The 27,119-nt window shown below is 53.3% G+C and overlaps 1 protein-coding gene across 1 annotated transcript in view; it reads right to left on the reverse strand.

Annotated features, from left to right (window-relative positions):
* Nucleotides 1-1,135: 1,135 nt before the first annotated feature.
* The window catches only part of DYSF (dysferlin), a gene marked incomplete at both ends in the record, with an annotated part of 38,135 nt that continues 12,151 nt past the window's right edge, over nucleotides 1,136-27,119 (reverse strand). The window contains 14 exons of the mRNA XM_079534539.1: nucleotides 1,136-1,174; nucleotides 5,374-5,521; nucleotides 7,440-7,549; nucleotides 8,187-8,365; nucleotides 9,099-9,198; nucleotides 15,446-15,587; nucleotides 18,988-19,083; nucleotides 19,299-19,387; nucleotides 20,753-20,892; nucleotides 22,901-23,043; nucleotides 23,294-23,464; nucleotides 25,231-25,322; nucleotides 26,025-26,180; nucleotides 26,780-26,908. Coding sequence (XP_079390665.1) covers nucleotides 1,136-1,174; nucleotides 5,374-5,521; nucleotides 7,440-7,549; nucleotides 8,187-8,365; nucleotides 9,099-9,198; nucleotides 15,446-15,587; nucleotides 18,988-19,083; nucleotides 19,299-19,387; nucleotides 20,753-20,892; nucleotides 22,901-23,043; nucleotides 23,294-23,464; nucleotides 25,231-25,322; nucleotides 26,025-26,180; nucleotides 26,780-26,908 — 1,734 coding nt within the window. The remainder of the gene's footprint in view (nucleotides 1,175-5,373; nucleotides 5,522-7,439; nucleotides 7,550-8,186; nucleotides 8,366-9,098; nucleotides 9,199-15,445; nucleotides 15,588-18,987; nucleotides 19,084-19,298; nucleotides 19,388-20,752; nucleotides 20,893-22,900; nucleotides 23,044-23,293; nucleotides 23,465-25,230; nucleotides 25,323-26,024; nucleotides 26,181-26,779; nucleotides 26,909-27,119) is intronic.

Consider the following 27,119-nt stretch of genomic DNA (forward strand, 5'->3'; position numbering starts at 1 on the left):
AACGTGGGTAAACACGACGAGTTTTGCTGGCAAAATGGTTCCTGGGGTGGGGAACCTCCACACCTGAGCACCAGCTGCTTTGGGGTACATTCTCTGTGTCTGAAGTGTTGTCCTCACACGTGGCAGAGCTGCCCTGTGCGATCCAGGCACTGTCACAGTACTGAGCAGCACAGGATTTCCATCACGTCCCCGCCAGCAAAGCAATTAGCCGTGTGCTTTTCCCCCCCCTCATCTGCTGCTAAGAATAGGCTTAAGTGCCTCGCTGGAGCCAACGCCAGCACAGTTTGTCCTGAGAAACAGATCCTCTGGGATCACCTTGTTCTGCTGTCTGCTCCGAGCAGCAGCAGAACACCCTCTCAGTGCACATCAGTGATTGCAGCATGGGCAGGGGGAGCAGAAAGCTGCAACGTCCCAGCAACGCCATTCACACCTTCTGGGCTGTGCAAAACCCGCATGATGCGCACTCATCACGCCCTGCTTGCAAAGCACAAAGCAAACAGCTGTGCTTCCCACGGCCTGCCCTGCTAGCACCCAGCAGCAGCGTGCACTGTGCTCTGCTGTTGCACTGTTTGGCTTCAGCAAAAGGAGAAAAACCAATCAGGCACCGAGCTGCAGTGCAGGGGGTTGCACACAGCAGGAGGAGGGAAGCAAAGCCCCCCCGCTGCGCTGCATTGCTCCTGGGCTGCTCCGTGCCCTCTGCTGCTGCAGCAGCGTTGGCTGGGAAGGCAATGGGGCACGTGGGAGCGCAGGGGAGGGAGGGCAGGCTCCAAAAGCAGGAATGCACGAATGCACATCGCACGGCAAAGGCAAAGGGAGGCCGCTGCAGGGTGCCAAGAAAAACCTGCTCAGGACCTGAGAGATTGCGGCCGCCTTGCAGCCATCACTCCTCCATGATCGCCTCCACGGACAACCCACAAAAGGGTCCTTTTCTCCCCAACCCTCGCCAGCTTTGCATCCGAGCACTGACCAAAATTAAAACAAACAGAAGGAGGACGAGGAAGCCAAATCAGAACTGCTGCAGAGGAGGTTTGGTTTAGGCGCTGCTCCTGAGGTGAGGGCTGCAGGTGGCTCCCTGCTCTGGGGAAAGGCACGTCGCCACGTCCTGGGCTACAGCGTCCCGCTGAAATCCAGGCACTCAGTTGAAAGGTTTCACCAGCTTCATAGCAGCGTAGTTCTGCAGGGAGGGAGAAAGAAGGCAGAGAAGCGGTGAGTTGGGGCATGGCGGCACGTGGAGGTCAAGAGCAACCCTGCCATGGGATGCTCAGGACACACAGGAAGGGGTTTTGCCTTCTTCCAGCAGAGCCTTCCCAGCAGTGAGCACCAAGAGTCACTCACGGGCTTGGATTGTCCCGTCCACCAGTTTTTAAGAATCACAGAATGGTTTGCGTTTGGACCTGGTTTGGAAGGGACCTGAAGATCATTAAGTCCAAGCCTTAGCATCCTCTACCAGCTCAGGCTGCCCAGGGCCCCATCCATGGCCTTTGGGAAGCTCCAGGGATGGGGCACCCCTGGGCAGCCCTTACAGTTGGAGAAGACCTCCGTAGGGGTTTAGATGGGATGTCAGGGGGAAGTTCTTTACAGAGAGAGTGGTGGAGGTGCTCAAGGCCAGGTTGGATGGGGCCCTGGGCAACCTGGTGCTGTGCCACAGTCCTGGAGGTTGGCGGCCCTGCCTGTGGCTGTGGGGTTGGGACTTGGTGATCCTTGGGGTCCCATTCAACCCAAGCCATCCTATGATTCCATGATCATCCAGCCCAACCCCAACTCATCACCATGGCCCCTCGTAGAGTCACAGAACCAGTATGGTTGGAGGAGGCCTCTGCAATCACCAGCTCCAGCCATCGAACCATCCATCCCCATTAAACCCCGTCCCCAAGTGCCACATCTCCACATTCCCCCACAGCACCGCAGCCTGTTCTACACGCAATTCCTTCCTTGAAAGAAGACAACAAAAAAGAATAAGCTGTGTCAGTGCTGCTTATCAAGACCACGATGCAAACGCAGGCAAAGACAGGCTGGTTGGAAAGAGCTCTATTTAAAGTAGCTCTGGTTCAAACACCCGTGACCACATACTAGCCAGTTTGGAAGGCTCTCCCAGACAGATTGGATTTAATTGGTACAGGATGTTCTATCACTCCTTTGGAAAAAAAAAATAAAAATAAAAATAAAAAAAAAATTTAAAAAGGCTTTGGAAACAAAGCATAATGCTGCTTTGGAAGAGGGGAGAAAATGAAAAACAAGAGAAGTAAAGCCCGGCCCAAAAGCATCACGATAAATTACGGCGTGTAGCGAATTACGGGGCAATTTGCCAGCGGAGGATTTCTAATAATGCCATAAATCAAGCCAGCAACATTAGGGCAGTTTACCAGAAGTCATTAGAAAAGCCTCCATTGGGACATAACCTTCGAATTAATTATCCATCCATTTGTCTTTCAAGAGTCTGTCCTCCTAAACTCTTCTGTTTTTTTACGGTTGCGTTCCGGAGGGTCGCGAGTTTGCTGTCCAGCCACGAATTTGTATTAACCAAGTGTTGAAAGCCAAGCAGGATTATCAATCGGCGCAGAAAGCGAGCTGTAATTAGAATTAATGGCAGTGGAAGCAATGCTGGGCTCTCGGAACGCAAACAGAGCTTTAAAAGGTAGTAAACATTTTCACGGTGCTGCAAAGCAGAGCTGAGCGCAGCTGGAAGCAGCGCTTCTTCCTCCTGCCACGGTGGTACCACTGAAAGCTGCACTGCAATGCCCTGTGAGCACAGCTGAGGAAGGCTGCTGAGGAGCCCAGCACTGAGGGAGGGTGGAAAAGCTCCCAGGAAGAGATGAAGAACCTCAAAAGATCAGATTTTCAATGTTTTCCTCGTTTTTGGTAGATCCAGACGATCCTTTTTTCCTAACTGTTCTGAACAGGACTGAGTTATCAGCTCGTGTTTATCCACCAAAAAAAAAAGAGCTGGAGTTTTTGGGAATCACCATTTCTGGGGGCTGCTGCTGGGTTTGTGGCTCCAGCTGGAAGCGCAGGGCTGTCACCAGGCAGCTGGGGCTGTGGTTGGAAGCTGCCATCATTATGTGGGGAATGGGAAAAAAATAGGAAAAGAAAGCTTTCAAACGTAGATATTCTTCCACCAAAAGCCATCAAAATGCCCCAGGTTCATTTCCAGGTGAGACTCCCAGCTCTTCAGGGTGGGAGGGGACCCACGCAGCCCTGGCTCTGCTCATTCCTAGGGCACGTTGTGGACATGCATCCATTGATCCACTGAATTCATCAAACCGTGGCATCACAGAATCATAGAATCATAGAATCACAAGGTTGGAAACGACCTACAAGATCATCTAGTCCAACCGTCTCCTCATCCCCATTGCCACCACCAGCACTATCATGGAACCATTGTGGTTGGAGAGCACCTCCAAGACCACCAAGTTCAAGTGTTCATTTAGTGGGAGCTATTGGGAATAGGTGAACGGTTGGACTGGATGATCTTTCAGGTCTTTTCCAACCTTGGTGATTCTATGATTCTATGATTCTAAGTGCCAACCAACCCCCACCACTCACATGGATCATGGAATCATTCAGGTTGGAGGAGAGCTCTAAGATCCCCAAGCCCAACAACCCCAACCCATTGCACCATGCCCACTGACCGCAGCCCTCAGTGCCACATCTCCACAGTCCTCAGCAACCTCCAGGGTTGGTGACCTCTCCACTCCCTGGGCAGCTGTGCCGTTGCATTGCCACTCTTTTGGAGACTAAACATCTCCTAATATCCAACCTGACCCTGCCCTGGCACGACGTGAGGCCATCACCTCTCGTCCTATTCCTCTTCAGCCAAGGACCTGAAGAGCAATGGGATGGAATGCGCCCAAAAACCCGTGGTACGGGACCTCAAAGCTTCATGGCCAGCATGTGGAGCTATGGCAGCACTCCTGGCAAGCAAGGCAGGAAAGCAAGCAATGAGGGGTTGGATTTCAGTGCGTTTAATCAGAGATGCCACGCTGCGCCCTGCCAACACTCAGCACGCCAGGGGCATCCTTCACAGCAAACCATCACCAGCACGAACGCCAGATTTCTTGTTGGATGGAAGGGGAAGGCAACTGAATCTCCGTGTCGATACCTCGGTGACCTCAAAAATCTAGGGGGAAGCTGGCCAACTGCGTGGACAGAAAAATTCCATTCCCTTTTCAAAAGATGACTGAAAAAACGGACCCGACCAAAACGAAATTAAATACAACAACATTTAGCCAGGAAACAGGGAAAAATCCCGAGTAATAACCAGTGTAAATCAATAGTTATAGTTTGGGAGTTTCTGCTTCTCTCAACGCTGTTTTGACCCGATGCCACGGGAATGAATGCAAAACTGCTCACAGCTGTGGGGGAACACTGAGCTCCGGGTCACAGCAGCTCAGGGTTCCATGCTCAGCATGGAGGGGATTCTCCACGACGGGCTGGGATGACAACACAGCACAGATCTGTTCTTGTAGGGTTATTTCCTCTTCCCCACTGCTTCACACCTGGGGAACAACTTCTCCAGCAGAAGCATCCCAGCCCTTCCCAAGGACACAAATCAAACCCGAGGAGCAGAATTTGTTATGTGCTGGAAGGAGAGGCGGGTCGTTTTTCTTATCAGTCCATGAGGGAGAAGGCGTCCAAAAGCATGAATTACGGCAGTGCCGCCGGAGCAGAGGAGGATGCAAAACCCCAACCCGAGCCAAATGGGGAGGATGGGGCTCCATTATTTATTTGTTTTGTTTTGTTTCACCAGCGGGACTGACAGCGAAGCAAGAAAAAGCCACTTCCTTGATTGATGAGGTGAAAACCCTCCCCACCTGGTTTCAGACACTGTGTTGGTCCTACATGCTGCAAGCCTCGGCAGTGAGAGACAGGGCTGCCTAAAAACCCTTATAAACCCTCCTGCACCTTAAAACGATGACAGAACACACATTTCTTGCCACTGCTCAGCCCTGCCACGTGGCTGTGCCCCTAATTAGGCTGCGTTTTTGTTAGGGATTTTCCCACCAACGCTCAGCGCTTCCAACATCAAAGCTCTGAGGGAACAACTCGAAATCAATCACAGAATCAGTGAGTCTCCCAATCGTAGGGTCAACGACAGGGATCACAGAACGGCTGGGTTGGGAAGGACCACAAAGCATATCCACTTCCAGCCCAAGTCACGGGTTGGGTTACGCTGCCCAGGGCCCCATCCATCGCCACGGGCGCCTCCAGGGACGAAACAGAGGCACAAAGATGTGAGCACGGAGCAGATGCATGTGCTCTCTTTCTGGTCCATTGCGGCCCACCAAGCCATTCTTCAAGGACCATCACACCTGGGGCACATCGCACCCCACCCCTCAGCCTATCCCACCTCCCCCCCTCCCAAACCCCTCGTACCGGGAAGGCGTAGATGAAGATCCCAAGGAAGAGCAGCAAAACGAAGAGCACGATGGCCAGGATGAGCAGCCACTTGTATCGGCGCCACAGGATGTACTTCAGGGTCTTGTATGGGGAGGTGAACCACAGGAAGGAGGTCTCTGGGCGCCTGCAGACAAAGCTGGGGTCACTTCACAGAACCACAGAATTGTAGGGGTTGGAAGGAACCTCCAGAGCTCATCGAGTCCAACCCCCCTGCCAAAGCAGGTTCCCTACAGCAGGTCGCACAGGTCGGCATCCAGGCAGGTCTTGAACATCTCCAGAGCAGGAGACTCCACCACCTCCCTGGGCAGCCTGCTGCAGTGAACAGTGGGACTCATAGAGACACATTGGGACCCACAGACTCCCCCCCGTCCCTGCAGCCTGTTCCATTGCTCCTCCCCTCACTGCACAGCCGTTCCTTCGCACATTGGTGCAGAACTTCCTATGCTGCAGTTTCCAGCCGTTTCCCCTTGTCCTGTCTCCACTCCCCACTGAAAAGAGTCTGGCCTCACCATTCTGCCCGCCACACCTCAGATATTCACAGACCTGGATCAGGTCCCCTCTCAGCCTTCTTTTCTCCATGCTGAACAGACCCAGCTCACTCATCCTTTCTCCATAGCAGAGATGCTCCAGGCCCCTCACCATCTTGGTGGCCCTCCGCTGGACTCTTCCCAAGAGATCCCTGTCTGTTTTGTACTGGGGAGCCCAGAACTGGACGCAGTGCTCCAGATGAAGCCTCAGCAGGGCAGAGCAGAGGGGGAGGATCACCTCCCTCGACCTGCTGGCCACGCTCTGTGCAATGCACCCCAGGATGCCATTGGCCCTCTTGGCCACAAGGGCACACTGCTGGCTCATGGCAACCTGTCGTCCACCAGGACACCCAGGTCCCTCTCCGCAGAGCTCCCCTCCAGCAGCTCATCCCCCAACCTGTACCACTGCATGCAATTACTCCTCTCTAGGTGCAAGACTCTACACTTGCTTTTGTTAAACCTCATCCGGTTTTTTTCTGCCCAGCTCTCCAGCCTGTCCAGCTCTCGCTGAATGACAGCACAGCCTTCAGCCAATCCTCCCAACTTCGTATCATCAGCAAACTTGCTGAGGGTGGCCACCATCCCCTCATCAAGGTCACTGATGAAGATGTTGAACAAGAGCAGACCCAGCACAGACCCCTGAGGAACACCGCTGCTTACAGGCCTCCAACTGGATCTCTGCACCGCCAACAACGACCCTCTGCGCTCTGCCAGCAGCCAGCTCTCAATCCACCTCACTGTCCACTCATCTATCCCACACTTCCTCAGCTTTGTTATAAGGATTTCGTGGGGGACAGCATCAAAAGCCTTGCTGAAATCAAGGTAGGCTACATCCACTGCTCTCCCCCCATCCACCCAGCCAGAGACAACATCATAGAAGGCTACCAGGTTGGTCAAGCACGACCTCCCCCTGCTGAACCCGTGCTGGCTACTCCTGATAACCTCCTCTTCTTCCAGTTGTCTGGAGATGACATCCAGCACAAGCTGTTCCATCACCAAGTCTCTTGTGACTTTCACAGTGCTTTCAACCTTCCTGGATGCCCAATCCCATGAACGCGCCGCATTGAAAGAGAGAAAATCCATTCCCCTGTGCGGTCTGTGCTCCTTGGAGCTCCAGCCCAGCCTTTCAGCTCTCACCCATGGAGCAAGCCCCTTGCAAACAGAATCACTGAATCACAGAATCACTAAGGTTGGAAAAGACCTCTAAGATCCCCAAGTCCAACAACCAACCCAACACCGCCATGCCCACTCACAATCAGAGTGATGAAGGCTGGATAAGACCTCCGAATCATCAACCCAAACGCCAACCCATCACCACCAAGCCCAATCATAGAGTCATTAAGGTCACAAAAGACCTCCAAGATCACTGCTACCAACCCCAACCCCAACCACTGACCACGTCCCCAAGTGCCACATCTCCACACGGAAGGCCTCCCGCCATGAACCCAACTTCCCAACCTTCTCCTTGAGAACCTTCTGCCCCAGTGGTTCCTTTCCCACTCCTGATGCCCTTACTTGGGGTCTTCCAGCTTGGGGTTCATGTTTGGCTCATCCCGACCCACTCCAGCTGGCCGCTCTTCATGCTCGTGTTCAGCCACAATTTCCAAAGTCATTTCCAGTTTTCCCTGCGTGGATGAAACATGTGAAGACAAGCACACCATAAGCAAAAAGCAGAGAAAAGAACGTACAGTGCAAAATACTGAGTGGGGAAAGAAAAAGCAGCCCAGTCACTACCAGCAGTAACCACGAGGAGCTCAATGAGCGTGATCTCATGCCAACCCCCCCCTGCCCTCTGCCTGCTCCCAGCAGACACCCCTCAGCACCTCAGAAATCGGCACCCAGCTTCAGACAACTGACTACAGGGTTTCTGTTGAATCACTTCATTTGCAGCTTGGCCTCACTCACCTCTATCAAACGGCCACCACTGACCCAAACTGGATCCCAGAGACCCACATTTAGATTTATCTGTCTGCAATGGAACCCCTTGTACCTGCCATAATAGCACTGAGAACAGCTGAGATGCAGAGTTAAATCACTTGGCCTCTCCATAAAGAGCAGCAAAAAGAACCTAATGGAGCAAACAAGTGATTTACATATTGCCTAACAAATCCTGGAAGAAATCCTGTTCTAGCTTGTCAAATCTGCAGCCCCAGGCTTGGTTTCATGCCCACACCATGAGTTCCTCCACTTGCTCAGCCCAGCCATGCCCAGCTCAATGAGTCCCCAAAGGGGCAACACAAAGAGGACACCCAAGAGCCTTACTGCCAGGATCTTCTTCTCATTCTGCTCTGCGATGCAGGGCCACCAGCCCTTGACGGTTTTCTGCTCAAAGAGGGACACAAAGCGGCTTGCAGACAAGCTGCCATCTATGAGCTCTAAGGAGCACTTCTCAGCGGTCTTGGCAGGCTTGGGCATCCTGTTGAGATCCATCTGGATGGAGCCTGCAGGGAGGAACGAGGTAGGAAGACGTCTCAGGGTAACAGCTCACGGAATCACAGAGCCATTCAGGTTGGAGAAGACCTCAAGGATCCCTGAGCCCAATCCCAACTCATCCCACCACGTTCCCTGACCACATCCTTCAGTGCCCCATCCCCATAATTCTGGAATGCCTCCAGGTGAGCCCACCATTCTGGGCAGCCCGTCCTTCCCCAAGGACTGCTCCCATGAAGAAGTGCTCCCCATGGCAACCTCCTGACCTCCTTGACCTGGACAAATAGGCTCAACGTGGCCCCGTTTTCTAAAGCCTAGCATTGGTTTTAGCTTATGGTGCTGCAAAGAATTCAACGCTGGCAGCGATATGGAGAGGATGACCAGGAAGAGCAGAGCTAGAACTGGGAAGCACACCTTGTGAGAGGTTATTTGGGCACAGCCTTTGTAATTAATCAAAACCAATATCTTGATCGTGTACCTCCTCAGTGAGGCTTCTGGTTTTGGGCATTCTTTTGGGGTGGTAAAAGGAAAAAGCAGAACAACATCCAACCAAAAGAAGAATCCCATAACGCTGGAGCTTCCAGCTACACGGATGATCTACTGCATGGCTCTACTGTCTTTCCTGCTGAAGGCTTCTGCTTTGTTTTAGCTTGGCCTAAACCTGGGTTTGTGAGGATGGTTAACAAGGCTAGCACAAAAAAAGCTGTGTTGGGTGGTTTTGTGTCCCAGCCCCTTCTGACTTACCCAAATAGTCATCGAAGGAGAACTTGTCATTGTCCCAGATCTGGAAGATCAGCTGCGGTGAAATCTTGTTTTCTGTCTTGTCCAAGCTCCAGAAGTGCTCCTAAAAATCACAACAGAAAGGAAAACGAGGCAAAATAAAGGGCTGGTAAGCAGAAGTGGGCAGGACCCTCATCTCAGAGCAACGGAGATCCCCTGTGTCACCCTCGGTGATGGTCTCCTTCCCAAAGAGAGGCAGCGATGCTCCCATGTGTGAGCTCCTCACTTCTCACAGTACTTCATTCACCTTTCCTGAACTCCCCCAAGGTTTTTGCTCTCAGGACCCATCCGTGCCAGGGCTGGATGCGTTATCCAGCTGATAATTACACGAAGCTGCCATATCTACTCCAACATCCCACATCCGAGCTCAAGGTGAGAGCCAAGTGAGCCAGGAAAACCAGAGCCTGTGCCTCCCTGTGCCATCAGCCCACAGCTGGCACCGCTTCATTTCACTCCTCACCATCTGAGATCTCTATGCCCTCCTCGCTTCCACCCAATGGGATGGGATGCGTTGCACTCCGCAATATTGATGCGTATTAAAAACCAAAAGGGACCGAAATGCGTCACACTCCATAGGAACACAAATATCCGAGCGTGGGTGGAAGGAGGCACTTAAATCCCTTTGGAGCTGGTTTCCCTTTAAGAGATCACCCAGAAGGGCTGTATTTCAATTCGGCTCCATTCCCTGCCTTGCATTGGAAAACCAGCACCAGTCCAACTCCGCGCCAGCATTTTTGCGACGGAGCATTTCATTTATGCGTTTAAAAATATTTTATAATCCAGAAAAATAAAACAAAGGCACTGGAAACTTCCATTTCTCCCCCTCTGCTCGCTGAAACGTATTAAAGCATATGTTTACTCAAGCTTGGGGGGGGAAGGCCATGTATTCCCAGCTAATAATTCATCTTAAATTAGAACTGCTACAAAGGGAAAGAGCTTATGGTGATTCTTCCCTTTGCCATGTACCGGTCAGGTCCTGCTCTGCTGTTGGTCACCCAGAGAAAGCCCCCAGGAGCCCCTGTGTCTGCAGCCAGGTGACCTCTCTGGGGTCAGAAAGGATCTTGTGGGCTCTGAGAGGTGGAGATGTGGGTTCCCCATCTGTGCTCTGCTTGGGAGAGGATGGCACGTCCTGCAGGTGCCTCTCTGTGCTGAGTCCCTGGCTCTGAGGACGACTGCACCACCTGCATCACTCAGATGTGCTCAAACCCCACAAGCATCACCGTGCTTCTGCTCGGGCTGAAGCATTAATTGCTACTAATTGCACACACATCAGACCTTCTCTCTGCATTGCCCATCCTCCCGGAGCAAAACCCAGCAGCCAAGCAGCCCCTTCCAAAGCCAGGGGTTCTAGGTGCTCACGTCCTGTTCGTTGCAGAGAGTTGGATGAGTTGAGATGGCTTTTAAAGGTCCCTTCCAACTCAAACAATTTTGTGATCCTGTGATTCGATGCTCTCCCTGCAGGAAGACCCCATTCCCTGTGAGTCCCAGTGCAGAAGAAGTGGGGAGCAGGAAAAGGAGCAGGATGCTGTGCCCTGGTTTGGAGCCATGGCCATCACCCACGTAATACAACACAACAGAATTAAGCCTCCCATCCTCTGAGACTGACTACACAACCATACAGGACTTCACCTTTCCACCTTCCTATAGCAACACCCAACGTCCTACTTGCACTCAAAGCAAACAAAACCCATCCTCAGGCCCAGCAGCCTCCTTTCTTCCTACACCACAGGAAGCACGGAGCTTCCTGGGGCTCCCTGCACAGCACTGGCCTTCCTGGTGGGAAAACCCGACCCATGGAGGTTGCTCAAGAGTAGGATGGATGGCTCTGTGTGCAGTCTGATCTGGTGGGCTCAATCAGCTCATGGAAGGGGATGCAAGTGGATGGGCTTTAAGGTCCCTTCCAACTCAAACTCAGGCCATTCTACGCTTCTAAGATCTTAAAGGTCTCTTCTAACCCAACTCAACCCAACCCAACTCAACCCCTCCATGGTTCCATGATCTTCAAGATCCCTTCCAACCCAACCCAACCCAAACCCAACCATTCCATGGCTCTACAATCTTTAAGGCCCCTTCCAACCCAACCCAACCCAACCCAACCCTTCCATGGTTCTATGATCTTCAAGGTCCCTTCCAACCCAACCCAACCCTTCCATGGCTCTACAATCTTCAAAGTCCCTTCCAACCCAACCCAACCCTTCTACGGTTCTCTGATTCTGACTGTGGTTTGACTGGTTGCAACACTTCCTTCCCTCAGGAACCGTGAAGCTGGGACACACAGATCACAGCTGGGTGAGCTGGAGGAGGAATCTGATGCTGGGTGAAGTCCATGGGTTCGTTTTGAGGCAGTGTGAAATCTGCCTCCACGATTAAACCTCACTACAAAGGTTCACTATAAAAACAACCATCAGCAAGATATTCCCCAACTTTTGGCAAGCCATGGGAAGGAAGGGGGCTTGAGTTTCTGTTTGAGGGTTTGTTTTGCAGTTTGGGGGGGAGAAGGGTGGCTGATGAATATTTTACGGTCATGAATAATTCAGCATGGGAGGCAGGACCAAAAAAAAAAGTCTCATACCACTGGGAAAGTGTTGACAGGGCTGAAATTCTTCTGGGCTGCTTTTGTTCTGCGAATACAAAGTAAGGAGCAGCTCTGTGTTTTTGGGAAGGTGGGGAAGTGCTGGGCTGTGCCCGCAGGAGAGCATCAGCCCCCACAGCAACTGGAGACCCTCTTCTCCTACAGGTCCATCCTTCGAAGAGCAGAGAGATGCTGTCCTCCCCATGGGGACACTGCATCTGTCCCCACTTGCAGCGCAGCCACCCCTGTGCTGTTCCCTGCACTACTTGGCCTTCTGCCTCCTTCCCAAGCAGGACAGCAGCTGAGCACAACAGCCACCATCTTTGCCTGGGGGCACAGATTCTGGAATCACTCCACGCAGTGCTGTTTTCTCAGCCCCCATCCCACTGCCATCATGGGATTGCCAAGCGTTGGGTCTTGGCAGCAGCACTGCCAGCCCTCAGCTCTCCACTCAGCCACGTTTTGCTCATCCCTTTCCACACTGGAAAGCAGAAATCAGTGCAGGAACTTTGCTGGAATATCACAGGGGCTGTTGGTGCGTGCCAGGTTGCCTTGATAAAGATTGCTGCATCGTTGTGCCTGCGGGTTTTGGTCCCACTGAAATGCCTTATTCATGACTATCTTTGTGTAATTACACCTTCTTCCAAAAACAGAAGAAAAGGTACTTGGAGCACACTCAAATGATGCGTTTTGGCTGCACAGTGAAAGAAATGAACACCGTGTACTTTGGGGCACAACAAAAGATGGGAAAAAGGAGAGGAACATGTCCCACATTCCAAAGCAGCAACCCTTCTATTTTCTTTTTTTTTTTTTCACTTTCCAAGACCAAAGAGAAGTGGAAATTTCAATCCAATGAAATATCATCTTGCCTTTCATAAAAACCAGCGCTCATTACTCATGATTTCACACCAAAACCCTCTGGGGCGCAGCGGCTCCTTGGTGCACACTGGGGATTTGGTGACGTGGCTCTGGGGGCCGTGGTCAGTGGGATGGGTTGGGGTTGGTGATCCCAGAGGTCTTCTCCCACCTTAATCACCTCTGTGATTCCGTGATCCTATGGCCCCTGACACCTTGCCTCATGCTGAGCTCTTGTGGGGACCTTTTTCGAGGTGCGGAATGAGGTGAACTCCTTTTTCAGGAGCGGCAACATTTTTCTAACGCCGCTGCATCAACAGAAAATAGGGGTGGAGGGGCAGACGAACATCCTGAGATGGTTAAAAGGTTTGGAGAAGCAAGGACAGGAGCCCATGCTTCCCATCTGTGAGCTGAACTGACACCTGCACGGTGCACAGCTTTCCCCTGAGGTGCAGTGGGATGTGGATGCCCCAGTCCTGCAGGCATTCGAGGCCAGGCTGGATGTGGCTCTGAGCAGCCTGGGCTGCTGGTTGGCGACCTGCACACAGCAGGGGGTTGAAACCAGATGAGCACTGTGCTCCTTTGCAACCCAGGCCATTCTGTGGTTCTATGAAACCCCAGAGCTGTGAAGCTGTGGAACAAAGCCCCCCAAGGCTGGTTGCAGCAGGCAACATCACCCCAGGTTGCTGGGCTCTCCCCCAAGCCCTGCACGCTGCCATCCTCACGCCCTTTGGACACCGTTGGGTTTGGGTTGACCCATCCCCACGGTGCAGCCACAGGGAACTCCAGCACACAAAGGAGAGCAAATTGCAGGCTGCTTTCCTCCCGCAGAGCAGCACCAGCCACGCCGGGTGCAGGTGGCTTTTAGCAGCTCAGCGTTTGCCAGCTGACCATTTTGATTTAAATTCCACTTTCCATCGCCTGCGTTTCAAGTTCGGAGCACGGGGTTTTTACAGCAGCAGTAATGAACCCTGAGTTCAACCAGCACATGGCCAGATCAAAAAAAATTGCCAGAGCGGAATGTGCCCCGCAAACACAAAGCACGGCTTTTCATTCATTATTTTTTCCTTTACAGAGAGGTTTTACAAGCTGTTTATTTTCTGATACGGTGTTGGCAGACATGCGGTCGGAGGAGAATCAATATCAGCACAGTGGGATGTATTTTCCTAAACGGTTTATAGGGGGGGGGGGGGTCTTTGCTTTTTCAAAGGGGGATAATTGAATGTAGTACACACTGTACTTTTGATTTGTTTAACATGAAGCGTGAAATGGGCACCGCTGTGATTCCGTCAATCACTTTAACTATCCGGCAATTCATTTCGAAGCCAGGCCTCTTTGCAGGCATCGTCTGGTTCAAGGCATGGGGGGGGGGGGATTCGCACGGCATCTTCACCCCTCCCAAGCCAGGCCATGCTGGGACCCACAGGGGACAAGTTGGGGGGCGCCCCAGGTGAGTTTTGGGGACGCAGGTGGTCCCTCTGCAAGGAGCTGCCATTGAGGGCTCCACAGCCAAACCAACTCCAGGTGGTGGTGGGAGGGCAGGGGAGGGGGGCTGGGGGGCAGGAGGGGGCTGAGCTTTTGGGGAGGTGTCACAGAACGACCATAGGGGTTATCCCTGCTGCCAGCCCCAGCAATACACCCATTAACCTTCGGGTGATGGGAGAAGGAAATGCGAGGAAGACTCCCTCCCCTAACGCATTCCTTGAGAGCCTTCCAGTCCTTCCATCCAACTGTTCCCTTTCTTCCTTGCAACCCCAAACTCGCAGTATCATAGGATCACAGAATCATAGAATGGCCTGGGTTGCAAAGGACCACAATAATCCAGTTCCAAACCCCTGCTGTGTGCAGGTCTCCAACCAGCAGCCCAGGCTGCCCACAGCCACATCCAACCTGGCCTCGAATGCCTGCAGGGCTGGGGCATCCACAACAAACCCACATCTGATCACAGCGTTGCACTGACATACCTAAGAAACACCAGAAGCAACGCTCAATGTTTTGGCCTCCCAGGAGGCCAAAATCACACCTGGTTTCTAATCCCCACCTGAAGAACCAGCCCTCTTTTCAGACCAGGAGCATCTTCACCTCGAACCCCAAAGCAAAGATTTCCATCTCATCTCTGCACAACAGCACACTCCAAGTGCTGTTCCTCTGCACGCCCTGCTGCCAAGCATCCCTTCAGGACACTGCTTCTTTCTTTTCCCCCTTTTTAGCTTTTCTATGAAGTTATCATAGAATTGTTTGAGTTGGGAGGGATGTTTAATGGTCGTCTAGTCCAACTCCCAGCTCACGCAGAGCGATGCCCATTCTGCAGTGCTGGAGACCAGGACAGAGCCAGGGTTGGGTAGGCACACAGTTGGGTAGGCACATGGTTGGGAGGCTCCATCCATGTGGTTGGGAGGCTCCATCCATGTGGTTGGGAGGCTCCATCCATTTGGTTTTGAGGCTCCAACCATGTGGTTGGGAGGCTCCATCCATGTGGTTGGGAGGCTCCATCCATTTGGTTTGGGAGGCTCCATCCATTTGGTTTTGAGGCTCCATCCATGCAGTTGGGGACTCCATCCATGTGGTTGAGCAGGCACCATCCAACCATCCCACAGGAACATCACCTCCGTCTGCAGAGCAGCCCCACTGCTGAGGCCCCACACAACTCAGAGCATTTTGACACTGCTGCACCAACGCTCATCTGCTTCCATGCCAGAGGGGGGGATTGGTCTCTCCATACAATATTCTGACCCAACAAAAGTGGTGTTCCTCTACACGTAGAGGCAAAGCTACAAAACCACACAGGACAGACTCTCCTCTACACGAACAATAACCTGTTGGCCACTGACTTGCATCCGGTCGGGCAGATCAGCCCAGAGAAGGCACAAACATTGGCACTCACCTTTTTTGCAATGCAACACATCTGCTCGGCAGGGAGATAGTCGAAGGGGAAGATGAATCTCCAGTTGAAGTTGCCTTCTCCTCCCATCGACCTGTAGTGCACGTCCGTCTTCTGCTTGTTCTCCTCGTGACCAACCAGCCAGCTGCAAAATGCAAACACAGGGCCTGATGTGGTGGGATTTCTGTCTCAGGAGGGGTCCCAGAACCACGGAGATGTGGCATTTGGGGCCGTGGTGGAGTGGGCCGGGGTTGGACATGGAGGATCCTGGAGGTGTTTTCCACCCTTAGCTTCTAATCTGCATTGGTGAGAGCTCCTTTGCTCTTTGCAGCCACCCAGCACGCTAACACCAGTCCTCTTGATGAAGGCAACACAATGAAGAAGCAAAGGCCCATTTTTTTCCTCTGTTTTCTATCAGCTTCTTGGGACTTTCTGGAGATCCCAAATGACCGAGAAGCCCCACAAAACCCTCATAGGAGTTGGACTCGATGATCCCTATGGGCCCATTCCAACCTGGGATATCCTATGATCGTATGGCCTCACCCTGCTGTGCCAGGGTGCTCCCAACAGCCCAGTTCCACCCCCAAAGTCCTCAACCTACCCAGGGTCAAACGGAAAGCATTCCACCACCCAGCAGTGAGTTCTGCAAGTGTGAGGTTCTCATTCTGCCCTCCTTCCTCCTCCAAGAGTTTCCAGTCTTCAGCAATCAACAAAAATACAAAACAAGACAACACATCCACTCACGGGATTCTCCCACTGAGCTCAGTGCACTTCACAGAACCATTAAGGTTGGAAAACACCACTAAAATCATCTACTCCAACCATCCACCCACCCCTACTGTGCCCCTAAATGCCACATCTGCTCTTTACTTCACTTATAAGCTCTCGGCGGACCAAGGCCATCCCATTACTCAGGCAGACAATGTTTAAAGATGCTAAATGATATCAGACAAATCACTGTCGTGGTGGTTGGCGGAAAGAGGGCTCTGGAGGCTTCTACCCAACCTGCTCCAAGCGGGGCTGCTTTTGTCTCCCAACACCTTGAAACATCCCAGGAAGATGAGTGAGAGCCTCCCACCTCCCACATAATCCTTCAGCTCCATCCACTTGGTGAAGAAAAGCTCTATTGGAGATTGGGCTGCGAAAGCAATACAAAAATATCCCCCACCTATGACAGCAACAACGGCTGAGATCTTTCCAGACTACCAAGAAACAACATCTTCACTTCATTAAAACAAAGGGCAGGGGGCTTCTTGCACAACACCAAAGCACTTGTTCCATTTCCCTCTCTAACTGGCAAGCAACAACCTACATATCATCAGAGCATCATAAAGGGTGGAAAGGACCTCTAAGATGAAGTCCAACCACCAACCCACAGCCACCATGCCCAACCACACAGCCACAGCATCATTAGGTTGGAGTGGTCCTCCAGGATCACCAACCCACAGCCACCATGCCCAACCACACAGCCACAGCATCATTAGGGTTGAATTGGACCTCCAGGATCACCAACCCCACAGACACCAAGCCCAACCACACAGCCACAGCATCATTAGGGTTGGAGCAGACCTTCAGGATCACCAACCCCACAACCACCATGCCCAACCACACAGCCACAGCATCATTAGGGTTGGAGCAGACCTCCAGGATCACCAACCCACAGCCACCATGCCCAACCACACAGCCACAGCATCATTAGGGTTGGAGGGGACCTCCAGGATATCCAACCCACAGCCACCATGCCCAACCACACAGCCACAGCATCATTAGGGTTGAGTTGGACCTCCAGGATCACCAACTCCACACCCACCATGCCCAACCACACAGCCACAGCATCATTAGGGTTGAGTTGGACCTCCAGGATCACCAACTCCACACCCACCATGCCCAACCACACAGCCACAGCATCATTAGGTTGGAGCAGACCTCCAGGATCACCAACCAACAGCCACCATGCCCAACCACACAGCCATAGCATCATTAGGGTTGGAGTGGACCTCCAGGATCACCAACCCCACAACCACCATGCCCAACCACACAGCCACAGCATCATTAAGGTTGAAGTGGACCTCCAGGATCACCAACCCCACAACCACCATGCCCAATCACACAGCCACAGCATCATTAGGGTTGGAGCGGACCTCCAGGATCACCAACCCCACAACCACCATGCCCAACCACACAGCCACAGCATCATTAGGGTTGGAGTGGACCTCCAGGGTCACCAACCGACAGCCACCATGCCCAACCACACAGCCACAGCATCATTAGGGTTGGAGGGGAACTCCAGGATCACCAACCACACAGCCACCATGCCCAACCACACAGCCACAGCATCATTAGGTTGGAGCAGACCTCCAGGATCACCAACCCACAGCCACCATGCCCAACCACACAGCCATAGCATCATTAGGGTTGGAGTGGACCTCCAGGATCACCAACCCCACAACCACCATGCCCAACCACACAGCCACAGCATCATTAGGGTTGGAGTGGACCTCCAGGGTCACCAACCCCACAACCACCATGCCCAACCACACAGCCACAGCACCATTAGGGTTGGAGGGGACCTCCAGGATCACCAATCCATGACCACCATGCCCAACCACACAGCCACAGCATCATTAGGGTTGGAGAAGACCTCCAGGATCACCAATCCATGACCACCATGCCCACTCAGACAACCACAGCATCATCAGGCTTCGAAAAGACTTCTGAGATCCCCCAAGCCAACCCCAACCACCCCTCCATGCCCAACAGCCACGTCCCCAAGTGCTGCAGCTGAACACAAAGGCTGTACCCAGTAAAGGGAACGCTGGGGAAAGACTTTAGGAAGCCAAGCAAGATCTTTTCACTCATTTACAGCACAGTAAGAGCAGATGGGTCAGCAGGGGTGAGGGATCCCACCAGGCACCGCACGCTCTCGCCTTGCCATAACCCTTTCCAAGAGCTCCCAGGCCCCGAGGTGCACAGGGAGCGTGGCTGGAGCTGATAACAACAAGCTTGATGTGAATTCCAGGTAAGCAGCTCGCATTCTGGGTTCACAAGAGGAAAATTAGGATTGTAAAAAAGGGATTTGCAGTCTGTTTCAAAATCCTACCTCTTCCTGTGCATAAATCCAAAGAATGCGCAAAATAAGTCAAGTCCCTTGGCTGGGGCTGCACCATTTTACACGAGATAAAACATAAATGGAGCCAGGCAGAGAAGGGAATGAGCCAAAGGAGTTCCTGCTGGTTGCCACATTTTTGTGTGTTTCAAGGTAAAAAAAAAAAAAGGGGAATTCCAAAAAAACAAAATAAAACAGCTCTGCAATGAAGCAAGTACGTGGAACATCCCCAGGGCTGTCCCAGGAAGGGGATGGGCAGATCCGAGCCCTGACAGCAAAGCTGCTTCCCCAAATCTCACTCTTCCATGCACAACCATCATGAGCATCCAATTGTTGGAGGAGCCCCTTCATCCCACGGGGCTGCACTGCACGGCTGTGTCAACCCCTTAGAAGCTTCGAGGCCAAGGTGCCCAGAAGACACAGCAGTGAGGAGGCTCACCCTTTGACGTAGATGTCACTCATCTTCTCCCCTGTGATGCTGAGGTCGTCGAGGATGACATCCTTGGTGTTCCAGATGATGCAGCGCAAGTAGAACCTGGACGTGGGATTGAAATGAGACAGGTGGGAAGCTCAATTTAAAGCCCTCCCAACGGCCTGGCTGGGCTACTCAGCTGCTTAACCTGACGTCTCCAAGTCCCCTCCTCTTCCATCACAAGGAGAAGGTGCAGGAGCCACCACCACACTGATAAAGAACAAGAAGCCAACGCTGCACCGATGGACCAAACCAACTGGGAATGGAAGACTGCTCACCTCTTGGCTTTGCGTGGTGTGATGTTGAAAGGGGGGCCAGGCTGACCCAAGGATTTTGGAAACAGGTCCACCCACATCTGTAGCTTTCCCTGGAAAGAAAAGAGGTGAAGCATGGTGGGCCTCCTGGCTGGGTGAGTTTCAGTCCTCGGCAGGACGGAGCAGTGGGTGCAGGAAATACCACGTGCTCCCTGGTTTCCTCACTGAAACTACAGGTTCCCTATCAGAAAAGCATCATTGAGTGCTGCATGAGGATTATTTCAGTGACCCTTGGGCATGTATTAATGGCCTGAGATGCATCAGAGGTCATTCTGGACTAGTGAAGCTGCGCTCTAGGTTTGCTCTCCAAGGCTGAAGATGTCTACAAAGAGCTGACTGAAGGGAGGTGCGTGTAGGGAGCACAAGCAGCTCGCTGAAGAGCTGCTCTATGGGTTTCTGACCATCGGATGCAGGATGGGACGAGGGGGACAGGATCTCACTCTGCCTTCACACTGCCCTTCCAGGGAGGGAGCAGCACAAACACAGACGAAATCTCAACAGAATTGAGACACGGAGGAAACACCCTCAACCAAAAGGTGGACAGCTGGATCATCTGGTCCCTGATGGTTGGGCCCGAGGGTCTCAGAAATCTCCTCCAACCTTAACGATTCTCTGACTGTACAAGTGGGCACAGCAGGGATGGGTTGATGGCAGGCTTAGAGGTCTTTCCCAACCTTAACGATCTGTGATTGCATCAGTGGGCACACTAACTGGACTCGATCATCTTAGAGCTCGTTCACAACCTTAACGATTCTGTGAGCAGGAGTGGTGGCAAGATGAGTTGATGGTTGGACGTCCAACCTTCATGATTCTGTCATTCAGTGATCCTTTGTCCCCACGGCTGCCCCCAGTGTGACAACAGCACGTGGCAGCTGTGAGCTGCAATGTGACCCAATGGCCAGCTGACAGCAGGCACCTCCTGCCTCTAATCATGAATTCCAGGGGGGTGAATTAAGGTGGAAAAACGTTAGAGCAGTTGCCGGGGCATTTATGGCTGCTGGCAGCTTCCTTCTCCCATGCTGGACTGGTTAAAAATGAACTAAAAGAGGCGGTTCTGCAGAACTGGCTGCATCAGCCAGTAAGAGAAATGAGGACAAATGGCTTTGCTCCCTGGGAAGAAGCATTTTTTGATCCAAATGCAAAAAATGCACGTGCATGTTAGCGAAAGGGGCTAGGCTATGTACAGATACCTGACTTGTGACTGATTTTGGACAGAAGCCCACGTGGCTTTTGTCTGGCTAAAAACAGCCACTCTGCCATGGCACTGAGACGTTACACCTCCGGCGTCTCCTTCCCACTGCAATGCCAAAGGAGCCTGCAGGATCCTTACCATTTTAGAGCAACTTCAGGCTGTCCCAACACTGGGTTAAGAAGCAGAGGATGCTCCCAGCCACGTCCCAGCCCACAGCACTGCTCACCTGCTCGATCTCTGGCTGCAGGGGGCTGTAGAGGGGCCGGGTCTCCACGTGCTCTGGCACCAGCCCTTGTTTCCGCAGTGCGTGCAGGGCCAGCCGCTCCTCTGCTGGCCCCAGATGAGGGTTGTGGGGTTTGCCATCCTCTGCCAAATGCAAACCAAGAGCAGTGTTACGGCAGGGGAGCAAGCAGCACTATCCCTCTCTTGCAAACACTGCAAGGACCGCGTTGAAGCAGAGAGATTTGGGGTTTGACTCTGCTTGTGGTGCCTCCAAGGGTTCAACCAGCCCAGAATCACAGCAGCTGGGGTTACACCACGGCCCCCACAGCCATAAACCCACGTACCCACCCCACCTCTATCCCTCTGTTTCCTTTCCCCCTCGCAACTCCCAGTCCAACCCACATTGCTGCCGTCACCAGCAGACGTTGTCCAGTGCGTGCTTGAAGCCCTCAAGAGACAGGGAAGGCTCAGCTGCCTTCCTACAGCCGGGTAGGTTGGCTATCAGGAGGGATTTCTGCATGGATAGGGCACAGAAGGGGGGTGGGGGAGTCCCCATCCCTGCAGGACAGGAGGATGTGGCACTTAAAGATGTGGTGCGGTGCAGATGTGCGGTGTGGGGTGATGGCTGGACTCAACGGATGGATGGATGGATGGATGGATGGATGGATGGATGGATGGATGGACGGACGGACGGATGGGACCCTTCCCAACTCCACAGCTCTACAATCTAAAAGCAGCCAAGATCCTTGGCTGGGCAGTGAGATGAGCTCCATGCAACGTCCTGCTCTGCTGGGTTTGAGGTGACAGTCAGAAAGGAGAGGACAGTGGATCCTGGTCCCCACGGCCATGCTGGGACAGCTGTAGGACCTCACCAGAACGGCTGCTCACAGCCACAGCACTTCAGGGCCGTGCACCTTTGAGGACCTTTGAAATGAAATGCGTTCCATAAATACTGCTGCAGCTCTGCAACCTTCAGGTGATGTATCCCAGCTCCTTTGTTGGCAAGATCTTGAAGTGGTTAACTTCAGACAGATGGGCCATTTCCCAAGCAGTGGAAACCTGGTATGTATGTGTGTGTGCGCGCACGCAGGAAAAGAAAAAGCCCCTCTCGGAAAACAACAAATGTGGGGGTTATGGAATAACGGTTCGGCTGCAGGGCTTGTAAAATCCATGCTCTCGTGTTTAATAGCCTCACTTTATACCACCAGGTTCAGATCTGACACCGCTCCACACACACAGCTGGTTTCCAGATCTCCTCGAGGTCAAGCATCAGACTTTGTTCTGTTTTTTTTTTGAACTGATTGCCATTAAAGCAGAGGAAGGTGAAAGGCAGGGGCTGGGAGAAGGGGGGAAGACCCAGCTCGCTTAACACCTCCCCAGCCCTCTCTGAAAGCCTTTCACTTAACAAAAGGCTCTGAAGGAACCCCGGGCTTCCTCCTGTGCCGGCATCACAGATTTGTGCCCTGATCCCAGGGCACAGGTGGGCATCAGCCCTGGGCCGTGCTGCCCAAAGTGCAGCTCCTGGGCCTGGCCAGGGAGGTCCCACCTCCACCCTGAGCCCCACCTGCCCTTCCTTCTGCCTCTGGATCCCATGGGATGGGCACCAGTGGATGCTCAGGGAATTTCAGGCATTCACATCTGTGGGCTTTTGGAGCAAAGCAGAAGAATGTCTCTGCTGCATTGGGTGGCATCTCCTTCAAGGTGTGAGCTGCAGCGCGCTGGCATCGTGTGGGACATGGTCTCCCCCTAGCGACCCCAGCCCCAAATCACATGGGCTGACAGAGCAACCTGGGCTAGAGCTTGTCACCAAGGGCATGACGCTCCCAGCCCCTCAGGGGAAGGCGGAGGCTGTGGTTATGGTGCATCATAGAACCATAGAATGGCCTGGGTTGCAAAGGAGCACAATGCTCATCCAGCTCCAACCCCCTGCTGTGTGCAGGTCGCCAACCAGCAGCCCAGGCTGCCCAGAGCCACATCCAGCCTGGCCTCGAATGCCTGCAGGGCTGGGGCATCCACAGCCTCTTTGGGCAACCTGTGCCAGTGCATCACCAGCCTTAGAGCGAAAAAATGGGAGGTTTGGGTTCAACCCCCCAACACCACCCCCTGCTCTGGGTGAAAGGAATCCACCCCCAGCCCCACAGCAGCCCCATACCCAGCTCGGAGAGGATGTACTCCTGGTCGCGGAAGATGAGCCGGTCGGACGCGTAGGTGGGAGCCTTGCAGTGGTGCTGCAGGGAGAAGAGGTGGAGCAGCTGGGAGGGACGGAGCTGATCTCGCCACTGGTTGGGCCCAGAGCTGGAACCAAATAGGAGAAAGCAGCAGTTCAGCACAGGGCAAAGAACCTCCAACCTCAACGAGGGGCCCGTTGGTGAGAGGGGCTGCGCGTCCCAGCAGTGTCCGCTGAGCGCCCCAACAGCCCCCCAAACCCAACCCAGCTGAAAGCAGGGCACCCATCACCCCAAGGGATGAGGAACTGCCCCAGGGTCACCTGGGCACCACAAAGCCTCAGCAGCTGTGGAGCTCCACGGCCTGCAGAGATACCCACACGCAGTAGGTCTGGGGAAGCCCACAGCGTGCCCCGTATTTCGACAGGAACCGGTTCTCCAGGTCGATGACGGTCTCCCCAATTTTCTCATCCTTGGACAGGAGGTCGTAGTCGTAGAGTGTGACCTTCAGGTCCTTCTCCAGGGGCAGAGTGCAGCTCAACTCGAACATCCTATGCCACGGGAACAGAGAAATCAGAGAACCACAGAAAACCTCCAGTAGGAAAGGACCCATAATGATCATCAAGTCCAAATCCTGGCTCCGCACAGCAGCACCACCCGAAAATCAGACCATAGATGTCCACGGGATGGAGGTCGTGCTGCTGAACCAAACTGCCCCACCAGGAAGGTGCCACCACTGCACATCTTTGCCCCACGGGTTGGTGTGATGGCTGGGCTTGAAGGTCTTTTCCAAGCTAGCTCTCTCTACGACTCTATCGGTGCTGCGCTGCACTGCCTTGGCTGGTGGAGATGCCATCAAGCAACTATGAGCAAGCTTTGGTCTTCCTTAGTTTCTCCATCTGCTAATTGGTGCAGCCACCACAACATCCAGGGGAAAAGAGCAGGAACTGAGAGCCCTCATCGCCACGGGGTGAGACTGGGAGCTTTGGAAAACCATCTCCTCTTTGAGCCCAAAGGGCATAAATCTGAAATAAGGGTCAGCATGGGATGGGCCATCCCCAAAGCCTCCTCACCCTCTTCTGCTGGTCCCAAACACCGTATTTTGTGCTGTCTCCTCTGCCATCGCTACACCAGCCTACATTCCAACGTAACACACAGCAAACCTTCCTCTTCCTCTTCAAATACAGGGTGACAAGAGACAAAGTACCAAAGCCCTACCAAAGCATGACATGCAATGCAGACAGAGCCATTGGCCACGGGTGTTAGAGATGGGGAAAGGACACAGGGCGACAGGACAGCCCGGGTCTCTCCCAGCACCACCAGGATCCTCCACTTTGCAGCCCCCAACCAACCCACAGCAGCCTTTAAGGAGGGGAAGTGAGCCATTATGCCACCAATTAAGAGCGCGGGAGGAGCTGGGGGTCAGCAGAAAGTAATTAGCGAGAGCTGGAAGGCAGCCAGGGGGAAAAGCTCATGAAAAGGGAGGTTTAACAGCCGCCAGCAGCCGGGACCTCGCTGTTACACCACGCTGTAAAGGCTGGGTGGGAGGTGAGGCCGCCGTCTAGACGGCCCATGGCCGGGAGCCAGCTGCTGCAACAGGGGACGTGCCCCTCTCCGCCCCCTGGGAAAACAGAGCTGCCCTCTCTGTTCAGTCAAAGAGGAGAGAACTTGTCTACCCATGGAGTCCTCCAAGCCCTCACCAGGATCCCCACCATCATCCTCATCCTTTTTGCTCGCTGCCTTTGGTGTCCATCCCACTCCCCCTCTTTTTTGGGGGGGCGAGAAAGAGACACAGCACTGACAGCCTGAGCTGCTGAGACCCCGAGGCGGCCAGCTGGACCTCACACACCATAGGGCCTGCAGGCATTCAGGGCCAGGCTGGATGTGGCTCTGGGCAGCCTGAGGCTGCTGGTTGGTGAGCCTGCACACAGCAGGGGGTTGGAATTGGATCAGCACTGTGCTCCTTTGCAACCCAGGCCATTCTGTGATTGCATGAACCACTATCCTGAAACGCAACACCCTATACAACATCCCAGCTCTTCAAGGAGACCCTACAGGCACGTGGAGGCTGACCACCAGGCTCTGCCTGCTCCCCACGGTGCCTTCCAGCCCTAAGGAATTTCCTTTTTCTGAAATCAACCTTATTTTTTGCTTGTTATCCAAACTCCCACGGGGCGAACGATGACATCAAGTAGTTTGGTGGGTCAGACTGAGAGCCAAGAGCATGGAAGGCATGCGAAGCTCTGGCCAGAGCCCAGCTCTATTCCCTCAAAAGGACACAGAAACCTCACGAAATCCATGGAGAACCAGAACTTACTTTCCAAAGACAGGCTCCAGCGTAGAGGGGACGTAATTTTCTTGGTCATTTATGGATTTCTTTCCCACTGAAACCTTCACGTAGGGATCGCACTAAAGGTGGGCATGAAAACATCAGAGCAAGTCATTGCACAAGAAAATGGGATGAGATGGGATGGGATGGGATGGGATGGGATGGGGATGGGGATGGGGATGGGGATGGGGATGGGGATGGGGATGGGGATGGGGATGGGGATGGGGATGGGCTCAACTCAGAAACAGGCTTTCAAACACAAAGGACCCAAATGTGAAAGCTAAGACTTTATCCCTATTTTCCAGTGGAGCAAAGAGGGTTAAGAAGGATTTTTCTCTGAGTTCTGAGGGTATTTTTTGTTTGTTTGTTTCAAACTGAAACAAAGAGCATTTTCTTTTTGAACCAACACAATTTTCTTTTTGCACTGGACTGGCAAAGCTCAGCCAAGAAAGGAGTGACGTGAAAGCCATCGTTTTTCCTTCCTTTGGCGCCGAGGAAAAATGAAATAAAATAAAATAAAATAAAATAAAATAAAATAAAACAAAATAAAACAAAATAAATCTCCTCGGGCAATTTTAACCAGTCCTTAAGATGGGGGGGAGAGTCAGCTGCTGGGATTCCCAGATGTTGCAGAGGAGGAAGAAAGAAGGAGACCAGTCCTTACGCTGTCACCCAATTTCCAAACTTTGTCACCTCTCATGGTGATGCACTCAGAGCTGGGGCTTCCCAGCAGCCCCCCAGCAGCCCCCCAGCAGCCCCCCAGCAGCCCCCCAGCAGCGTACCTTCCCGTTGGCATCCTTGGGCTGCAGACCAAAGGCACGGATGATGTAGACCCTGACCAGACATTCCTGGGGACCCCTGGCTGGCAGTTGGTGGAACTGTCGAGGTGGCAGCGGCACGCGGGGGTCGTCGGGCAGAGGGTAGATTTTGAAGGAACCCTGAGGAGGACAGATGTGCTCGGTCACACTGAGGATGGGGCTCACAGCTCACAGAGATGGCTGGGACAGCACCTCCCTGCCTTGATGGCCGCGCTCTGCAATGCACCCGGGGTCCCACTGACCTTCTTGGCACCCTGCTGGCTCATCATCAACTACTGGTCAACCACTCGTCAACCAGGTGACTATCTGTGTCTCCTTTTTGGCCATTGGGGCACCCTGCTGGCTTATGGTCAAGTATTGGTCAACCGATGGTCAACCACTGGTCAACCATTAGGCTGTGTCACCTTCTTGGCCACCAGGACACCCTGCTGGCTCACGGTCATCCTGTGGTCAACTGTTGGCCAACTGTTGGTCAACCAGTGGCCAATCAGGACAACAATTGTGTCACCTTCTCGGCCATTAGGGCACTCTGATGGTTCATCCTATGGTTGACCACTGGTCAACAACTGGCTGCCAGGACTGCCAGGTCCTCCTCCACAGACCTCCTCTCCAGCAGTTCAGCCCCCAGCCTGCACAGTTGCTGCGGTTGTTCGTATCCAACAGGTGCAGGACCCTACACTTGCCCTTACTGAACCCCAACCAGGCTCCTCTCTGCCCACCTTGAACTCGCCCACAACCGAGGGATCGTCGTTGGCATCCTGCACCCGGCCACGGTACAGCCTGAAGGTGTGGCAGAAGTCAGAGAGCTGCTCGAAGGCCTCCACGCGTTCCAGCTCCGTCTCATAGACCTGAGGAAGGAGAAGCAAAGGGCAGCTGCACCCCAACAGATCCAGGACAAGAGTTGACCCAAGCCTGAAGGTAACACCACCCAAAGGGACAGAGACATCCCTGCCATCCCCAGCTGAACATCAGAACTTTGGCAAGCCTACAAAAAGTGCAGCGCAGGAGCTCCAGGCTGTGCCGAGGTGGCCCAAAGGGTCTTCCATCATCCAGGCTGCT

This window comes from Tetrao urogallus (assembly GCF_951394365.1).
Source record: "Tetrao urogallus genome assembly, chromosome: 4".
Taxonomy (NCBI): Eukaryota; Metazoa; Chordata; class Aves; order Galliformes; family Phasianidae; genus Tetrao; species Tetrao urogallus.